The sequence below is a fragment of the Struthio camelus genome, chromosome 27 (genome assembly GCF_040807025.1).
Source record: "Struthio camelus isolate bStrCam1 chromosome 27, bStrCam1.hap1, whole genome shotgun sequence".
Taxonomy (NCBI): Eukaryota; Metazoa; Chordata; class Aves; order Struthioniformes; family Struthionidae; genus Struthio; species Struthio camelus.
In genome coordinates, this window is record NC_090968.1 from 5138169 (window position 1) to 5154049 (window position 15881).

The window sequence follows — 15881 nt, forward strand, 5'->3', positions numbered from 1 at the left end:
CGAGCTCCAGGAAAGACTCCGGTTGTCGTTCTGTGATGGAGAGCTACTGGAATCCTTGATTCCTTCCCCTAAAACTTCTTCCCAACCAGCTTTGGGCTCCATTTGGAAACAGGACCTGGGAACTTTCCTGGCAGGACTATCGCCTTCTCCCATGTGGGTCTCTCCTCTTGATGGGTCTCTTTGGAAATGACAATCATATGTTGTCATTTGTCCAGGTAGGAACCAAATGATGCATTTTAGCTCCCAACTGCTGGCTGGTTGTGGGTGCTCTGCCTTCCTGGTGGGCCAGGCTGAAGGGAGATTTCAGCCTGTCCCTGTGTCTGTGCTTGCTGTGACCAGTGTTTAAGATATGCCTTGAGACTTTTTTCCGCAGTAAGAAATTACACGCGCTTTGCTGCAGTCTCGTTTGCGTCAGTGTTGTTGGAGTCTGTAGCACACCTGTCTGCGAGCGTGTTTCACTGCCACGTCCCTGCGTCGTTCTGTTTTGTTGCCCCAGTGAACATGTGCATGTCCCATTTAAACGTCAGGGCTTGATCAAGAGCAGATTCCTGATCTGTAGACCCAGCCAAAAGGTCATAATTTGAAAATCCCTCCAGCTGAAGTTTGTAAATTATGTAACAATGGAAACTTGGCTTTTTCTGCATTTCTGGTGTGTTTGAGTCCCAGAGACTACTGGAAAGAATTTCTTAATGGTGAAGATAATAATACTAATAATCTTGTAACTTTTTATTTTGTACAAGAACACACTGGATTTTTTTCAGCATTACTGGGTTTTGAATGCTAGAGGACAATGTGATATCTGCAGTGCATTAATAAACTGTTATCAGATACTTCTTCTCCCCACAGTAGCATAGGCAGAAAATAACGACTACCTTTTCTTTTTTTATTATTGTTTTTTTTTTTCCAAGGTATGGGTCCAATTCATCTAAATGAAATTGACTGTACAGGCTTTGAAAAATCGATCACAGACTGCAAGTTCAACACAGAGTCGCAGGGCTGTAACCATGAAGAAGATGCTGCTGTGAGATGCAATGTTCCAGCGATGGGTTTCCAAAATCAGGTGAGCAGCCAAGTGATCCGGATGCAGGTGAGCACGGCTAGGTGTGTTCTTCCTAGAGCGTCGTCTGGCCTCCCTTGCTGGGCTATCTGGGTGTATCTTATTGTATCTACTGCCGTGCAAGAGGAAGGATGTTGCCCAAGACCTAGTGCTGTCCCTTTTATCTACTCTCTGCAAAGCTGAAAAGGCCGGAGGAAAGTAGGGTGTCTCAAGGGTCGTGGCCCTCCTTGGAGCAGGCATCTCGGTCATCACTGCTGCAGCCCTTGGTCGCCTTTGTCTGCTGGCTCCTAATTCTTGACACAGAGAAGAACAAACCCAAGGGATCTGTGTAGGAATCATTTCTCTAAGTCCAGCCTGTTCAATTTAGATGTTAATGTCTGTGATGTATTAGAAAGGACAGCAAATCCCCTCTTCCGAGCAGCGTAACAATTCCCCAAATGCTGGGCTTTCTGCTGGGCTTTCCTGCATGATGTGAAACCTTACTGCTTAGTGCCACTGCCTGGGAGGAAACAGCCCTCTGCAGAAGCACTTGCTTGCTGGGCCTCTGTTTCTGAGCAATGATGCTCCCTTTCGTAATGAGCTTTGAGCTCCAAGCGTGACAGGGGGGTTATAACTGGGAAAAACGTCACTTCAGCTATGACCTGTGTAGTCCAGTGGCCCAGCAGAGCTGGTGCACTGCCCTGTTTTGGTGGGATACTTGGCTGGGTCTCACGAGAGTAGCACCCAGGTGGCTCCTGAAGTAGGTGCTGCTGTCACCTTTGCCACGTGGAGCTTAAAATCTTTTTCTGCGCGAACCAGATGCAAGATCCTCTGAGTAAATTCTCCAGCCAAAGGTCTTAAACCAACATAGGGGGCAGAGGGAAGCTTTCACAAGGGATGTGTCACTCTCGTGCGGCTGGTGAGGGCCTCTTTCAGAGGCTGGCCTGAGCTAGACTTGCAGGTCTGACCTGCTTCGTTCTGCCAGGGTGGGAGATGAAGAACCAAAGTGCACCAGGTGGTTTGCTAGTAGCTGGGCTGAGACTTCTGGGCTCAGTGACTTTAATCACAAACCTTGAAAAGACTAGGCCCTCAGTGTCGCTAGCCCAACTGCTGCATCTCCCCTGCAAAGCCTGCTGGGCCATTTAATGACATATTTGCTTTTATGCCCGGCAGCTGCGTCTGAGCGGTGGCCGCAACCCTTACGAGGGCCGGGTGGAAGTCCTGGCGGAGCGCAACGGCACTCTGAAGTGGGGCACCATCTGCAGTGAGAACTGGAGCACCGTGGAGGCCATGGTGGTGTGTCGGCAGCTGGGCCTGGGGTTCGCCAGCCATGCCTTCCAGGTGGGTCCCCGTGCCCCGCCACGCGGGCGTTTCAGCCACGGTAGTGCACGTGCATTTGGACAGGAATTATTAAAGAAGGAGGAAAGCTTATAAAAACAAACAAAAGAACCTAGCAGCCTTTGGCTTTCAGGGCATTAGCTGGAGAGACCCAGATGGTTCAACCTCATTGCACAACAGCCATTGGGGAATATTCACAGCAGAAGAAGCTGTTGCGGCTTTGCCCAGAGCTGCTGTTTTCATACTGCTCGGGGCCCAGATTCCTGGGAAGACGGGTCAGCCCTGGTTGGGATGGCAGTTGTGTGCAGTTTCTTGTCCCTCCCTGGGTCAGCTTGGGGAGCTGCACTCCCCAAGTGTGGAAGCCAAGTTTAAGCTGGTGTCAGGTCACTTGAAAACAGTTTGGTTTTTTTTTTTTTGCTCCTGTAGTTACTTCTCAGGGCGGTATATACACTAATGTGTGGTGGAGCTGTGTGTTAGCTGAGTTGTTCATGTTTCTTCCTCTTCTGATGACAAATGCCCTGACCCCCTTCTGCTTGCACATGACTAAGAATGGTACTTTTACAGGGATAAAAGCCACCAGCTAGCAAACTTGGGATAACTACAAAGCAGTAAAGCGTTTTTTTTCCAGTGCAGCAGTCTGGCATGGGGAATGGCAGCCTGCTGAGCTAGCTGGAGGGAAAGAAAACGGCAACAGTGGCAACGAGTCTGTAAGAACTGGAAGGCCGGGGGGACAGCAGCATCCCACCTACTCCCCAGATCAATGAGCAAATGGCATCAGGTGTAAGGAGCTAGCATAGACCCATAACCGTGATGCGAGATACTTCTGTATTGGTCTATCCCTCAAGGATCGCAAAGCGAAAGAGGCATCAAAGAGGGGCAGGCAGACTTGGGCACAAGAGCAGCTTTTGTGGGGAAACGGGTAACTTCTGAGCTTTGAGGCAAAACTTCCTCTGGTCCTCTGCTGCAGTTCCAGGACGCTGGCAAAATGGGGATTGGGGCTCCTAAAAAGAGCTGGTTTCTCCTTGGGAGAAACTAATCCCCTGTCTGAGCTTGCTGCCTTGCTGTACTCTGGAAATCTGGGCCCTTTGAGGCATTTCAGCCTGGGCATCAGCAATCACCAGCAGTCTGGGGGGAAACTTGGGCTCAAACTGTCAGTGAATAAATAAACTTCATGTGTGTTTACGTAGACAGCGACTCGCACACAGAAAACAGCCTTAGGTCAGTTCTGGGCAGGAAAAATACTTTTCCCAAACAATTTCCGGAAATCCAATGCTCAGGCAAATAGCAAATAATAAAATGTAGTTGCAGCACATCTCCTCCCCGGGAGCGGAGACTGTCCTGATTGCCCGTGGGGTCCGGTAGGCTCTCCTGTGTGTTTGTGCAGCCTCTGGTCTGCTGGGCCACGGTGATAAACCCGCTCAGAATTAACGTCTCTCCCCACAGACTGCTGGTTTTGTGCAGGGAGAAACCATAAGGCCTTCGAATGAATACAAACCTCAGCGTCCTCAGGGCTGGTTGTGGCTTATCAGAAAGCAGGAGAGACTCTAGGCAAAACCGGACAGTTAAGCTTTGCCCGGGGAGCCCAGTCCTGCAATTAGTTCCTATCCTCTCTAATGAGTGATCGGGTTGGGATCCCTGGAGGAAATCCTGGGCACACGGGCAGGCAGATCCCAATCAGTGCAACTGTTATCCAGGGCCAGAGGAGAGATCTGCAGGTCCCTGAGGGATGCGCTGGGGTCAGATATCTTAGGAGGAGGAAGGATGGATCTGCCCATGCCGCTGTTGTAGCGATCCCCCCATGCGAGCTAATTCCTCGGTTCCTCCAGCTGATTTGCTTGCGTAGCTGCCAAGCAGAGTGCCAGAGCTGAGGATAGCCACGTCCCTTGAACGCTGGACTTTCCAGCTGCCCAGCTCTATTGACACAGCCCTGAGAGTCCAGCAAGAAACAAGACATTTTTTCCTTTAGCTGAGACTGCTGGTATTTAGAACAGAAAAGGCCCTTATGTGTATCCAGGCTGCACCAGCTACAGGAGCATAAAGCTACACTGTGTAGAACAGGGCAGCCCTGTGTGCGTGTCCGCAAAGAGTGTTGCTAACAGGGTTAACAAACAGCCTGTTGCAATGGAAGCAATGGTACAGATGGGTTTTCTTTTCCTGGAAATGTCACTAACACACACTGACAGACAGATGAGAATTTTTTTTTTTTCTTTTCTTCCTTTCCCTTCTCCCAGATTGTGTAGTTGCAGCTTTGTCAGGGGGTTTAGCGTGCTTAGTTTTCAGTAACGTTGCATTGCTCAGATCAGAGCTTCCTTGGATGTGCTCTTAGGTAGCAAAAATGCTCGTGGTTTATATAGGAAGAGCTCTGAGATGAAGGAGAAAGATGTTCTCTTCTGTCTGACAAGAGGGGCGGGCTGAAGCACAAAAGGGCTGTCTCATCTACCCGCATTCATTCTGCGGAGAGGTAAACTGAGACAGACGGGTTGTGATTTGCCTCGATTTAGAGTAGTGCTGCTGGGCAAGGGCTTGTCTTTCAGACAAGTCTTTCAGGGAACGTTACTTAGCCGCTTTTAAGTCTTCTGCTCTGCTTCAGAGTCTTGTGGCCTTCTGGCTCTTGCTCTCAGCAGCGAGCGCTTTGCCCTTTTCAGACCTGATGTGACCTACATGGAAGTGCTCTGTTTACAGGTTGGCAAGTCCAGGTCTGCCTCTGGCTGATGTAAACTTTGGGAATTGAAGATTTTAAGACTTGACTCCAAATGTAATGTTTGGAGGGTTTGTATCTTTTGGGAGAGGTTGTGGGTTGTTTTTGTTCTGTGTTTTTTTTTCCTTCCCCTCGAACATTCTTTTTTCTTGTTTGCTACTTTGCGGGTTTCCAAATTCCCAGTTTATTCAGGGTCTGAATCTCATCTTTGAGTGCGGTGGCTCATGGAACCAGTCGGAGCGAATGCACGTCCATCCCAGCGACTGCTGTATCCGCTGGCCAACTTTGGCAGGCGGCAGTTCATTTTCTGATTTTTTTTTTTTTTTTTTTTCCCCTCAAGTTTTGTAAAACTGAGTGATGAAGGTGAGGAGTGACCAGGATTTGAATGTCTGTGAATGCCCGCTCTGAACCATGAGACGCAGACCCTGTTAGTCCTGGTCATCCTCAAATGTCTTGTTTCCATGGGTATAGACAGCGTGGCTGCTAATTCTGCCTCTCCTTCCTCGTGCAGCCGGGCAATCTGGCATTCCCTGCTGTCCTCCCCGGGGCACAGATGTCACAAGGCAGATGTGGTTTAATTGCTGGGCATCTCTCCTGAAGGCACAGCCTATCTGACTTAAAACAGCCCAAGAATGAATTCATCAGCTAGATGGGCAGAGCAGGGTGGAGAAGTGAATTTACAGCTGGATTAAAGCTAAGCAGAAATTTAAACCTAAACCAGCTCAAAAACTAGGAGAGAGGTATGGTTATACTGCTCAGATGTTCAGGATGGGGAATCTGTCCTGACCTAGGTTTTAATCCCAGTCCCAGCCTTCTACTCAAACAGATTTGTACTCATTTCCTGAGTTACTTTTCTACTCTGCTCCTGATCTGTACAGTCCCTTCTGGCAAGTCATTTAGCAAAACTCTTCCCCACTCTCTCTCTGTTTTTCTTTTTTTTGTTTTTAAATCTCCATGTATAGCAGAGCAGTACTTCCCTAGTCTTTGTGAAGGCTTAGCTAAGCACTGTATGTAGGATGCTTAAGAGCAGGCTGGGGTGAGAAGGGAGTGGTGTGGGCCTGGGGTTAAGGAGGGCAGACAGCACGCTCACGTATGCAGACCTCTGCTAGTCAGTGAATTTAACGCTACTGCATTTCAGCATCTCATCTTTTAATTAATCATCGAAGGCTAAGCATAGCTCAGATACAGAAGTTTTTAAAAAGAGCAGATGGCCCCAACAGTGTCTAACACAGAACTGTGGCCTCCCTCCCTCATAGCAGAGACAGCGGGATCAGCAACCTGCCAGAATGTTTTTCTTTTCCAGTTCAGAGATGGGAAGGGTGGAGAGAAACTAGGTGAGACACAGGGGATGCTGCCTAGAGCAGTGTCCTGTGCTCCAGGACGCGGTGTCCTCTGTACCTGTGCTTCGACAAATATCAAGTGCGCAGCATCCCCTGAAACCCCAAACCCATTAAAGCAAGCACAAAACACATCCACTATCTCTTTTGAAACTCTGGAAACAGGCTTGAAATAGCGAGAAGTATTAGTTAACTATTAGTATTAGTAGCTAGGCTCTGTGTCTAGATGCACTGAGGTGGGAGCTACGGGATGCAAGCTTTGAGGTTTAACTTAGGTATCAGCATCCTTTGGCACGATCTGTCTCCTTGATAGCGTGGGCTGGTGTCTTTGTCCGCTCGAGCGAGGATGGAAGTTATGCAGGTATGAACGTTCCCCCAGCAGTCCGCTAACGGTGTGTGAAATGCCTCTTTTTGCCCTTCTGTCCAGGAAACCTGGTACTGGCACGGAGACGTCACTGCTGACAGCGTGGTCATGAGCGGCGTCAAGTGTTCAGGCACAGAGATGTCCCTGGCCCACTGTCGCCATGATGGAGCCGATGTCTCCTGTCCCAGAGGAGGTGGCCGTTTTGGTGCTGGTGTGTCCTGCTCAGAGAGTGAGTGGCTCAGTTTTTTTTTTTTTTTTTTTTTTTTTTAAATTTTGGCAGAAGTGTTTGCCCTGTGGTGTGCAGGAGAAATGGGGTGGCCCATGCCATGCCTTAGACATGTCAAAAGCATGGCAAACCGTTGCTGATGGGCCTCCATCTCTGGCAAGCACTTGGGTTTCCCCCCCCCACCCCCCCCGGCCATCAGTTCTTTCAAACCTTCCTTCCATCCTGCCAGCTGCCCCCGACCTGGTGCTTAATGCGGAGCTGGTGGAGCAGACTGCCTACCTGGAGGACCGCCCGATGTTCATGCTGCAGTGCGCGCTCGAGGAGAACTGCCTGGCCAGCTCGGCTGTCAACACGTCCGTCACTTCTGGCTTCCGGCGGCTGCTGCGCTTCTCCTCCCAGATCCACAACAATGGACAGTCCGACTTCCGCCCCAAGAACGGCCGCCACGCCTGGGTCTGGCACGACTGTCACAGGTGAGGGCCAGGAGGACGGTTTCACGCAGTTAGTGTCTCCTGCAGAGACTGTGACCTGGGCTTGGGCAGTTCTGATTCTTTTGAGGGCAGGGAAACCAACTTATTACTGTGTGATTTATAGTTCTGAAATGGTATATGAACAGGACTGGTGCAGAGCTCTCATGGGGAGAGATGTGTATGCCCAGGCAGCACATACGTGGGAGCATGCGTACGTACAGACGGACGGAAGCGTGTGCCTGTGGACCCGCTGCGTGTGGAAAGATGCAGCCATCTGAGCTACTTCCCTCACCTGGGAAAGGGCTCGGGAACACATCATCGGTCCTGCGTTTTTTTTTGTTTTGTTTTTAATGCATCTCGGCTCCACTTGGCACTGCATACAGCTGGGAGATTGTTTTGTGGTTTTTTTGGATAGATAGTAAATTCGACCCCCAAAAGGCATTTTTCAGGGGGAAGCTGACAGCTTCAGCCAAAGTAAACCAGGGAGAGGAAAGAGAGCTGGAAACAAGCCACCCGGATGCTTTGGTTCTGAAATGACAGCTTGTTACAATGTTGATTCTCCTTAATTTGGAGTAAAAGGGAGCTAAGTAACGCACAGTACGTGGCTCTTGTCCTGCTATTACCGTAAGGCTTGTGCCTTGTGAAAACACATAGAGCAAGAAATTCTGAAATGTAACAGTCCCGAATAGCACTCGTGCAGGCCTGAGCGAGCTGGGATGTGTAGGTAAGCACAGCATCAGTGTTGCCATGCTGGAGTGCTAGGCTGAGACTTCGCATACTGGCCACCTACCTTGCAGTCAGGTCTGTCTATTTGGTAACGTTTGCAGTCAGAGCAGCAAGCAGAGCTGAAACCTCAGCAGCAAAGAACCCAAAATAAGTAGGAAATGGTACGTTAAGGGCAGGGGGAAACCCAGGACCAGTGTAGTGTGAGTGTCTGCCTTTCCAGCCCTGTTGGGAAGGGGCTAGGGGAATTTGTGGGTACCACAAAGATTTGAGCACATTGCAGGCTGGTTAAAAAGGAGGGCACTTGGAGTTCTTTGGGAGACGCTGCTTAAGTGAGGTGAGGCTAGGAGAGAATTGGGAAGAGGCTGAGAGCCATCTGTGTGCTTTAAATTGGATTCTGTTTATATGGAGGAGGATGAACTCAATTCCTCTTCAATCTTTCCAGTCTGTAAACACCAGAATGTAAACACCTCTTTTAATGATTCAGACATATTTCAGAAACTAAGTCAGACTTGAGACCTCAAACTTTTATCAGAGGCAGCCAAATTAGCTTCAAAGTCAACAGCTTAGCCACTGAAGAATGTCACTTCTTTCCTAACTGCCTTGCTCCATCGCTGCGAGCTTCTGTTCAGTAGGGCTTTTGATGTGGAAGTAGAACAAAAATGGGAAAGACCCTTAGCAGGGAGTGAGAAGTGATTCACTTCTGGCAGGTGGCAATTTATTTTTTGGTTAGGAAAAAGGCAGTAGGAGGTAAAAAGAAACCCACTCTCTAGAGGAAAAAATTCCTCCCCTTCCCTCCTGCCCCCCTTTATCTGTAAATACATGTGCAGAGTGGTGCGGCAGTATTGGCTGTCGGAAGTTTTTAAGCCGTGATTATTTTTACAGCTGGAAGAGAGTTGAGTTCTGTCCCGTCCTGTCCCCCCCCGCCTTTGAAAACTCTTAAGCAATGGCTTTTGAATTAGGCTCTGTCTGTGCAGTTGCCTCGTTCCTGAGAGCCGAGCTCTGCAGACAGGCTCTGCTGTCTCTCAGCACAGCGTTCCCAAAGCTGGTGGAGTTGTCCAGGCAGGGATTTAAGGAGCTGGTCTGCTTTCAGCGCCGGTGTTTGTACTCCCGTTTCGAACAGCATACCAGCGCTGTGGGTTTTCTCCCCGTTCCAAGGCTGGGATCAAATTCAGACGTGTTACATCAGCAAGACCAAGCTCGTGCTCTCAGCCCTGACTAGTGGAGCACACATCTTAGTTTTACTCAGGTACTACCATCTGCTTCCTGTTCAGCAAAGCCCTAGAAGTCCCTTGGACTTCAACCGGACTTAAGTACAGGCTTAATTTTAGTGAGATGTTTTGCTGAACCAGCAGCGTGACATAGAGAAGGTCAACATCCCTCAAACTGCCGCAGTCTAACTTTGCTCGTAGAGGTCTGCAACACTGATTACACGCTCTCTTGTAACTGTTGCTGCGCTCAACAGTGCTGGAGCGTTTCTGGTTGCAATGCGGCCCAGGTTGAGTTGACACTAACGATTCCCAGTTAAAATTATGGAACGTATCGTGTGAGAACCCAGCTGTCGTGTTGTTTAGATCTGAGTGAAGGGAGCGCTGAGAGAAGCTGATCCCATCTGTTGTTAGTCTTCTGCCAATAAATTTGCATTCTGTTTCTTAAAAGAAAAAAACCAACCACCCTTCCCTCCCCCCCAGCCAGGTTGCTAGTCTGGGTAAATTCTGCTCTGTTTAGAGCCTGTTGTTAAAGAGCAGATGCAATATTTGTTGTTCTGGAAAATGACAGGGTCACTAGAAACGATGACCTGGCTGATGATGGCTTTGATTTGTTTCCCTTCCCTTTCCAGTATAAAACATTGCTGCAATCCTAAGAAGGCTGGAGCAAGGCGCTCTCCTGGAGCAGCTTTAGCACTTGATATGTAAACAAATATTTGGGCTAGGAGCCAGCATGAAGGCAATAGGGGTGATGGTGCCACATAGGATTATGCTTAGCAGAACGTTTCCTGGCTGTGGTTTCTCTCGCTCTTCCTCCTATAGCATCTCTGTCAGCAGCACTTCACGCTCCGTCGTGCATTTACCCCACTACAGTGGAGCTGAGGCAGAGGGATGTGAAATGATTGGCGTACAGGATGGAGCAGCACAGAGAGTAGAGTCTGGGCCACTCAAATCCAAGTCCTTGCGCTCTAACCATTGGACCGTCTCTGCTGGGAGGATTGCACAGCACTTTAAGGAAAACAGCCACCGCTTTAGTCACCATCTCTAAAGAAAGATAAGTCTCCCTCTGTGTCTTGCAGGCATTACCACAGCATGGAGGTTTTTACCCACTATGACCTACTGAACCTCAATGGAACCAAGATCGCTGAAGGACACAAAGCCAGTTTCTGTCTGGAAGACACCGAATGTGAAGCAGGTATATTTGCTGGAGCCCCTTTGTGCTGGGAGTTTGCTGCTGTCCCCATAAAGATGACAGGATTCAAAGACGCTATCAAATTCCTAAGCAGGGCTAGAGCGTGGCCTGACAAGAGCTGGAACCAGGCCTGAGGGGGTATGTACATATGGAGTAGTCTGTGAGGTTTGAGAAAATCCAAGAAGATCTTATGTGCTGCAATCTTCAGACCTCAGCTCCTTCCACACTTATTCTGAGCTGCTCTGAAAACCTGAGTTTGCATTTTCTAATTCCTATAAAGTGGGAAATCCCAAAACTCACCTCTGGGTGATGAGATAGGAAGCGCTGCTGTTTTTCTTCTGCGTTTAACCAGGACACGTATTTAAATATAAGACATTATGAGCAAGGGAATGTTGTAGCAGAGCTCATTGAATATATCATGCGTTGACTTCTCACTATCTAGGGGAGTGGAAGAACAACTAGTTCTTTCCTTGTGTCTAAGCCAGGGTGGGAAATCCCCAGTCCGACTTGCTGTGAATCCAATACTTTGTGCTTTTAACTCTTCTTATTCAGATGTGCAAAAACAGTACGAATGTGCCAATTTTGGTGAACAAGGAATCACGGTTGGATGCTGGGATGTGTATCGTCACGACATCGACTGCCAATGGATTGATATTACTGACACCCCACCAGGCGATTACCTCTTCCAGGTAAGGGGGGGGCGGGGGGAAGAGGGCTTGGGACACTGACATTGCTTTTTATCTTATCCATTAGGGATGACAGGAATGTAACTAATGAGTTAATTTGTAGATCTCCTACAGTACCATAAACTACTGCTTATAAAAAGGTTATATTCCCAGGATACCTGAAAGGTAAAGAATTACCTGACAGGACAACAATGTGTTAGTGGATAACATACTTCCAAGTGAAAAAAATCAGGTCCAATAAACTTATGTTTAAACATGATAGTCTTAAGGAATCCAGGTGCAGCTAATACTAATAACACATTAAATTACATGTCACATTAGATATATGCACAGCATCCTACTGTTGTCTTGTCCCAAGCCTTTTGGCTGCCTGTAAGCAACGTTTGCTTCATTGGGGGATTTAACAGTGCTATTCCTGAGTTGTTTGCCTGAGAAGTCAAGCCTGTGCTTACAGTCTGTTTTGTGCAAGTGGGTGGAGGGGGGATTCTTTGCATCTAAAAACTGCCACCTAAACGGTAGAGGAGTGAGGGGAAGAAGAATTATTTTTGTCTTCTCTGCTATCTTGTGAAATGTAGATAAGCTTTTTGAGGGTATGTCTCGGTATATGGGGGAAGGTGTGATCTTGATCTGGGTTTAATCAAGTAGTTTGTCTCCTTGGAAAAGGAGTTAGTTTTTTCTAAAAAGAAAGTATTATGATGTAACCAAAACACTTATTAGTCAGATTGAGATAGAAGCAGTGTCATACCCAATCCACTTTTAAATAACTTTGTTGCATTTCTCCGTCATTCCCAAGGTCGTCATCAACCCAAACTATGAAGTTGCTGAATCTGATTATTCAAATAATGTGATGAAATGCAGGTGCCGGTATGATGGACAGCGCATCTGGATGTACAACTGCCACATAGGTGAGAGAAACATCTGCATGGAAAGTTAATGCCTAGGCATTGATCAAACGGCATCGCTGACCCTTTTCACTAGGAATCCAGTGCCTCTGTGGGCAAACTGTTCCTACGCTGTTTCTCAGTTTGCACGTACCTGAAAAAATGAGCTATTGAGACAGACTCAGAGTGCTGCTGCTGTAGGGTCAGGCTGTGACCGGCGCAAAGACCGCTATGGCCGAGCGGGGCGTGGAACGGTTCATTACTTAATGTGACTGGAGCAGCAAGCACAACACTGGTAAAACAGCTTTCTGACCAAGAGCCAAAAGAAATCCCTCTTGTTCAGGCTTGGTAGAGCAGGGATAACAGATGTTCCAGTAGTGTATCTCTTGTTCTGCAAGAAAAGAGCTTTTTCTCTAGAGACTGTCAGACATGAGGAAGGCTCTGGTGCAATCTGAGGATTTGTTTAGAGTGCCTGAGTCGAGCCCAGGCAAATAAAAATGAGTTCTGCTCAGACTCAAGTTATTACCAACCTGGGACTGACCTCTTAAGACCCAAAAGCTGCTTCTCTTTCCTTGAAAAGCGAGCAAGAATTGTGATAGGCAAAGCAGATCAGTGGAGAAGAGCCCTCTGCTCAAGCCAGAAATGAAAGTGCCCTGCTGTCACTTGGAAAGCAGCTGCCTATTTTCTTGAATATATCTAAATCTCATCATCTGGCTTATTTTGTCTTAGAGCTTTAAAAGCTCTAACTAGTTTAAATGTGCTTTAACAGTCAATTGTCAGGACCATTTTAAAATGAAAATAAGTTGGGGGCTTTTGAAGATTAACTGTTTTCAATTAGGAAAATAAATTATTAGGATGTAGACGAGCAGCTGCTGTTAAAGCCATAAGGACAATTTCCAGAAGTGGCTGAAGTTCTTCAAGAAGTGTTTTTCCTGGAAAAAATTCCATGTAGCCACTGATTTTTCTCATTAGTTTGTTGCTTTTAAGAAAATACTTGTCTTGTGTGTCACACTACAGCTTTGTGACCTAGTTCAGAAACCGCAAACCCAAGGCAGTTGGATGAACAAGCATTGAAGTGTGAGGCTGACTCTCTAGCTGAGCTTGAAAATAGTTCTATTTCAAAAAAATTGTGTTTAGCTTTTATTGTCTCTCAATAAGCAAAAAAGTAAGGGTATGGTCCTGGTTAAGAACAGAGTAAACAGAACCCACTTACTGCTGCAGCCCCAAGGAGGAAACCATTTCACAGATTCTGCTGGTCATAATCTTAAGTAACTTTCTAAACAACAAAGGAAAATCAAGGGTAGTCTGTAGTCTAGCCTCCCAAATATGTACAGGACTATACCGAGTACTCCTGTGGGCTCATGGCTGTTCTGATTACAGCAAAATGTCATTAATGCTTAAATTATCCCATGCAAGTCTTCACTCTTCTAATAGTTGCTTTGAGCCTTTCATTTTCACAGCCTCTTACATCGATTACGGAAAAAGCCACGGTGTTCCCTGCCTCGTGCTGCAGGCTTGCTTTGCTGCCTCCTGACTAAGAGCGTGTTCTCTCTGTGAACTCCCCAGGTGGCTCTTTCAGTGAAGAAACAGAACAGAAGTTTGATCACTTCAGCGGACTCACAAATAACAAGGTGTCCAGCCGATAGACCCGCATTGCCTCCCACCCCACTATTTAAAGAAGCAAGGTTTCCTGCTTCGGTGATTTCCCGAACCACTGCACAAAAAAGAAAATCAAGCAAAAAATCAAAACTCCAAATTAGCAAGGTAAATTATTTTCACAAGGTGCCTTCCCTCCAATTTCAGGTGCTTGGACCACCATGTGTCTCTTATAACTCAAGTCCCTACTACTGAGGTGGTTTGGGGCAGGCTTTTAAATTCCACTTGGCTCCAGATCTTCACCGTTTCAGCCTATTCCATAACGATTCCTCCCTTCACTTTGCAGTGCCATATTTATTCACGTATGTAGGTCCAGGCTGCAGCAAGCACAGTTCGGCTTTGTTTGGGTACCAACAACCTAAATATGTCTTTACCATTCACTTTCTTCAAGGCATTATTCTCGGTATCTTTAAGCTCTTTGACTCAGGCTTGAACGCACCATTGATGCAAACGCCTCCACTTGTGACGCTGCTTCTTGAACACAGCTAATCCTCAGTACTGCCATGTGATTACTCCATTTTAGCAAAGAAATACAGGAAAGGAACAAAATTGGAGCAGCTTTTTTGAGCAGAACAGTCTAAAGTGTAATTTAATACTGCAGTGAAACTTTTGTACTCGATATTCCACTCCCAGCACAACCTCTTAAATGGAGCAGCTAATGCAGAACTGGTTTCTACAAGCACATCAGAGCTCCACGAAGCTACGACTCCATTATAACATCTATACAACTGCATTGTAACATCTAGAAGACTTAGCAGATCTCCTGGTGGTGAGTCTGCTGGACTGTGAATTTCCTTTACTCAGTAAGCTATTCACCTGATAGATTGTACGTACATCTAAACGTTACCTTTTAAGCTGGATATTCACTCTGTCTTTTCTTTAAAGGATGAACAGAGTTAAGGCATTGTATCAGTCACTGTACCTTACAGAGGTAACTCCATGGCTTTCATCATCAGGGATCTAGACCTGTGCTGTCAGACCACCTGTGTAAGTTGTCTTTAAAAGGATTTTTACACTTGGTACGTTTGTAAAGGTGCTAAGTGTGCTCCTCTGTTTGTTTGAGGACACACGTTGCTACAGATTTTCAGACACAGATACTTGAAAAAGATCCATTTTACCCAGAAAAATGTTTTACGTGCCATTTGTGTATTTCCACTCTGTGAAAGTTGAGGGCCTTGTTCACTTTCCTGGTACTAAAGTTTTCTCTCCCTCTGTGTTTGTACAGAAGACTTCTACAAGCAGCTAAAATTAAAAGAATAATTTATAGCTGACCATTTCAATCCACAGAGGGATTGAAACTGGCTGTGTCTAACTTTTTCTCTCCATAACCTACCTCACAGGGATGTTGTGAGGCTTAAAGAACGCAGAAGTCTTTTGCTAATGCCTGTCAGAGTATTTCTGTGATCTATCCAGTGGCCCAGATTGGTGGCATCTAGCAAAGGTTTGTAGCCTACTGTAAGTTGGAAAACTCCATTTTGTTCTCAAGATGCAGGACTGTGTAGCAAAAGCAGAGCCTGAGATATGTTGGATGCTCTGTTGCTGCTGCTGCAACAAGGTGTCTCACAGCATCTCTTAACATGGGCTCTACGCAAATCAAGCAACTGTCAAGTTCTAGTTTTCTTTTCCTAATCAGGTGGATGACAACTTTCCTTACTAATGGTGCAAAAGAGCAAGTCAGGCCCTTTAAATACTATGTAAATAAGAAAAATCCTTGAAACTCACTTGTATTCAATGCTGTCAGTTTTGTGGGATATTTTAACAAAAATATTACAACAAAGTAAACCTTAAACTGTTCTTGCTTACAGCTGAACTTTGCCCAACAACATACAATTCCCTTATTCTAGTGCATTTTTTTAAGCTTTATAAAGCAGGTTTTTTTTTTTTTTTTTTTTTTTTTAAATAAGCAGCCTTGGGCTCCTGCGAGTGCCTCAGTGGGCAATAGCCACCTTGAAACAGAGTAGGAGAGAGGTGCTCTGCCCAACGCAGAGCTAGTTAATGGTCGGTAACACGCACAGGGCCTGCTTCTCTACAGCTCAATAGCTCATTAAACTTTTCCCCTCCCCACC

General features: G+C 46.7%; 1 protein-coding gene across 3 annotated transcripts in view; it reads left to right on the forward strand.

The window, feature by feature from the left end:
- LOXL2 (lysyl oxidase like 2) overlaps positions 1-15794 on the forward strand; it is a 64303-nt gene extending 48509 nt beyond the window's left edge. For all 3 annotated transcript variants that reach the window (XM_009665646.2, XM_009665644.2, XM_068921003.1), the window contains 8 exons: positions 909-1060; positions 2210-2377; positions 6837-7002; positions 7229-7472; positions 10480-10595; positions 11145-11281; positions 12072-12183; positions 13726-15794. In XM_009665646.2, coding sequence (XP_009663941.1) covers positions 909-1060; positions 2210-2377; positions 6837-7002; positions 7229-7472; positions 10480-10595; positions 11145-11281; positions 12072-12183; positions 13726-13805 — 1175 coding nt within the window. In that variant the 3' untranslated portion in view covers positions 13806-15794. The remainder of the gene's footprint in view (positions 1-908; positions 1061-2209; positions 2378-6836; positions 7003-7228; positions 7473-10479; positions 10596-11144; positions 11282-12071; positions 12184-13725) is intronic.
- Positions 15795-15881: the final 87 nt, after the last annotated feature.